Genomic DNA, 4538 nt, shown 5'->3' on the forward strand with positions numbered 1-4538 from the left:
CAGTTCTAGCCGGTGACTTTAATATTGTCGACGACCTGACTTTAGACAAATATCCTCCCTTTCGAAACCGATATAGGAAAACTGAACTGATGAAACTTTGCGAAACATATGATCTAAAAGACCATTTTAGGGAAATATACGGCCAAAAGAAAATTTATACGTGGCAGAACGGAATTAGTAAATCGCGCCTTGACCGATTTTATCTGTCAAAATATCTCCACGCAACAAAAATTAGCCAGCAACCGTCTCATTTGACAGACCACGAAAAAATAACAATAAACTTGAATGTCGTCGCCCCTCCCCCTAGAGGTATCGGCCTCTGGAAAAATAATACGCAAACTTATACAGATAAGGAATTTCTCGAAGTTTTAGAATGCAGATGGAAACAATGGTGCACGCTGCAAGAATTTTTATATAAAACCCCCAGTGATTGGTGGACGGACACCAAACGTAGGTTAAAAACATTAATTGTGGAATTTACAAAAGGTCGACACGCTGAAAGAAAAATGTATGAAGATTACTTAATGACTAATTTAAAATCCGCACAAATACGACTCGGTGACAACCCGGCCAACCACTGTAAATACGTTGAAGCGAAACGAGAACTAAGAAATTATAGAAAGAAACGAATTTATGAATCGATCTTAAAAAACAGAGAAAGTAAAGAAAAAATTGGCTCACGGGAATTTTTTGCACATTTTAATAAAAAACGTTCACAAACATATATCGAAGAAATATATGACAAAAACGGCTTGCCCACCAGCGTACCGGGGGAAATGCTACGGACCACTAAAAATTATTATACCAAATTATACTCGTCAAGAAAGACAGATGTTGAAATACAAGATTTGTTCATTTCGAGCAATCTGCGCCATATTTCGCCCGAAAGTGTTCTAAAATTAGATTGCGAAATAAGTAACGCCGAAATCCAAAACGTTGTGCAGACTCTTGCAAATGGGAAATCGCCTGGGCCGGACGGACTAAGCGGTGAATTTTATAAAACCTGTTGGAATATAATAAGTGACAAAATGAGTGAAATCTTTAAACACTGGTTTAAAGAGAAAAAAATCCCCAAAGAAATTAAGAAAAGCGCCATCACTCTAATTTATAAAAAAGGCGATGATGCGGACCTAGATAACTACCGACCAATTACCCTGTTAAATTTAGACTACAAAATATATACAAAAATACTGGCAAATAGAATAAGGGAAACTCTCAAAGAAGTGATACATGAGCATCAGTACGCCACAAAAGGTAAACAATTATCAGAAGCCACGATCCTTTTAAGAGATTTACATGAAAATGCGAAAAGAAAAATGCAAAGCCTGTATTTTTTATCCCTTGATTTTAAAAAAGCTTTTGATTCAATAGAACATAATTGGTTAATGAGAGTCTTGACTGAAATGCGGTTCCCAGAAACACTATGTGCATGCATAAGACATTTGTATAGCGATAGCGTTGCGAAAATAATTTTAAACGGACACCTGTCAAAAGATTTTAAATTGAACCGAGGCGTGAGACAAGGAGACCCCTTAAGTCTACACTTGTTTCTAATAGCGGTAGAGCCTTTAATGTCTAAGCTCAACGAGACTGCATATATCAAAGGTCCTCAGTTAAGCGACAGAAAAGAAGTAAAATGTGTAAATTACGCTGACGACACAACGTTGTGTCTTAAAAACCCTGCTGATATCCACCTCGCGCTCGATTTGGTCGACAGATTTTCAAAGGCATCTGGCTTAACTTTAAACGAAGCTAAAACCAAAGGATTAGCTGTGAATCAGCCAATAGACAACCCACTCTTGGCCAAATTATCCTGGACAAACACAAGTATAGAGTTATTGGGATATGAAATCGGAAACGTTATAGAACGCCAACAATGGGAAAACTTAATTCCAAAGGTAAAAGAGCAACTAAAAAGTTTGAGCACAAACTATGCCACCTATGAAGCTAAAGCAGTTTTATTAAAATCAAAAATCCTGCCAGTAATTACTCAGGTTGCGAAAACATACCCTCCAGACCAAGATATAATTGGGAAACTAAATAATCATGTTCTGCAATACGTGCAAGGCAAAGAAACAGCTGTTTCTATCGATATTTTACAACGCGATAAGTTAGAAGGTGGCTACCGAATGCCAAACATCCAAGTCTACGCCGATCTGACTTATGTCAAATCGATACAAAAGTATTGCCTCGGCAGAGTAATGAATGAACCAATGTCAACACACGATCGATATGTGGAGTACCAATTAGGACACGTTTTGGCTAATGTACTTGATGTTCAGAAATTAAACAATATCCCGCATATCGCACAACCAAGTCCCTACTATAGGAAAATCCGGGAAATTGTTGAAAAATACAAACTAAGTAAAGTTGAATTAGCCAGTCCAAAATTAGGAAACACGTACAGCCGAATAATCAAAGAAAGCACTCCAGAAACGCAGTCGAGTGAAAAAAACCGAATAAAATGGGCTAGGATTCATAATCCGCTTTTACCAAATTACTTGAAAACCTTCAATTACAGATGCGCGTGGAATCTACTACCCTTTAGGGGAAAATGCGGTCTTTTCCAAATTAACTCGAATACATCGTGCGCATTTTGCGCCATCGGTCCAGACACCGACTACCACACTTTCCGAAAATGCGACAAGATAAAGCGACTTTGGGTTACAGTCAAAATGTTTGCGCAAAAATTCGCCAACCTCAACCCGGCTATGACAAAAATCGAAGATTTAGAAAGTTTTAACTTTAAACGGATCGAAAACGAAGTAACGGACCAGACTTTGAGCACATTAATCACCATGGTTAAACACCAAATATGGAAAACTAGAAACAAATTTATATATGAGAACCAATCTCCTCCAACCCTTGACAAATTGGTAACAAGCATAGACCGGGCCTTTAAATACAGATTAAATCAAATGGCAGAAGGTGGGAGACTCGAACTGCGCTTGGACCCCGCTTTTAAATTGAATGATTTGATGCCACCGTAATTTGATAAACTCAATCGTAGTTTAATATGTGTTGTATATTGTCTTTACATCGCTATGTTCGTGTCTTTAAAGTTTTTGCGACTATATATGTATTATGTCAAGCATTGCCGCATGGTGTATAAACAAATGGTGTTTTTCGTGATTGATTGCAATTATACTGCTATGTGATATAAAGGAAGTGAAGGTGAATTACCTCTAGTATCAATTCAAAAATCATGAACCGAAAAGCTATACTGTTTAAATAGTTGTTTTTCGTGTGTTTCATATTTTGTTCCGTGTACTTTTTGTTTTTTTCATTATTTGCGTGTTATGAATTAATGTGCAAATAAACAAACCAATTGGCTCTTCTTTATGCAGTTAGTTACGGTTTGATCAGTTAGCTTTAGTTCTTGTTCAGTAAAGGCAAAGGTACACAGCAAAGAGTCCTTTTTGGGACTACCTTTCCCACAGTTACTGAAACTATTAGCAGAGCTACACCGCAAGGAGCCCTCTTTAGGGCTAGCTCACTAGATATTATGGTACTCACGTACGCAGATCGAGTTAAAAGACAGGGTATATGGTCTTTTGACCTACCCAAAGACTACAACAGAGAAAGAGAAGTTTCCGTCAAGTTTAAAACCGCTCTAAAACGTCAAGAGATTTACGAAGTACTGAGAAAGGCGAGAATTCCACTGCTTTCTTTGGAAGGTGTTGTCCAGCGCCCGGGACAGCAAGTGGAATTGGCCTTCAACAGCAAAAATACAGCCGTGAAAATGGCCCAAGCATTGAGAAGTGTACCAAATGTACAGAGTGCTATAGCCCAGGGAGATGAGTTTACCAACATAACCGTCGCGTGGGTTCCAATCAACTTCCCCCCGCACGCGATAGATCAATTTGTTGCAAAAATTGGACCATTCAGCAAGGCAAAGATTGGGACCGACAGGCTGCAACAGAAAAAAGATGGCAGAAGAATCTATATCGTCAAAAGAGAAGATCTCATTAAGGCCAGACCACCGTCGTTCATATACTTCGGACACTACAGGTTTTTAATAGAATACGAGGGTCAAGCTAAAACATGTGGTTACTGCTGCGAAACGGGGCATCTAGCCAGAGAATGCGAATACAGAATAAGGAAAGAAAACCTACACTCGGGAACTTTTTCACTAGAATCATCAAGCCACTCAACGACGGATGGAATAAAATTCTCACAAAGCAGACATTCTGACGCTGATACGGAAGAACTCGCCCCAACCCCAGCCGAATCTCTACTGGAAAGATATCGACAGCCACAACATTCGACACCAACGGCAAAGAAACACGATAAAGGTAATGCTACGGCAAAACCAGAAATTGATTATTATGATGAATCTATGATAGAAACAACAGCACCAAAAGGAGACAGTGACACCCCCCAACCGAACCGGGAAACCAATCTCCTAAGAAAAAAGATCACCAAAAGACGAATCCGAACACCAAACAACTCCAGTGATGAAAAACCACCACACCGAAAGCAAAAAGAAGACGAAGACTACGAAACCAACTCCACAGACTCGGACGACGAATACCCCC

At 39.1% G+C, this 4538-nt stretch overlaps 1 protein-coding gene across 1 annotated transcript; it reads left to right on the plus strand.

Moving 5' to 3' along the window:
* Nucleotides 1-1571: 1571 nt before the first annotated feature.
* LOC143471374 (uncharacterized) lies at nucleotides 1572-2990 on the plus strand. The gene has a single exon (XM_076969836.1). It carries the CDS (start codon nucleotides 1572-1574, stop codon nucleotides 2988-2990), a length of 1419 nt encoding a protein of 472 aa, XP_076825951.1.
* Nucleotides 2991-4538: the final 1548 nt, after the last annotated feature.

The sequence above is a fragment of the Clavelina lepadiformis genome, chromosome 9, assembly GCF_947623445.1.
Source record: "Clavelina lepadiformis chromosome 9, kaClaLepa1.1, whole genome shotgun sequence".
NCBI classification, from domain to species: Eukaryota; Metazoa; Chordata; class Ascidiacea; order Aplousobranchia; family Clavelinidae; genus Clavelina; species Clavelina lepadiformis.

Excerpts from the sequence above, each read along its gene's own strand:
- LOC143471374 (XM_076969836.1), top strand. The coding sequence starts at position 1,572 with ATGTCTAAGCTCAACGAGACTGCATATATCAAAGGTCCTCAGTTAAGC.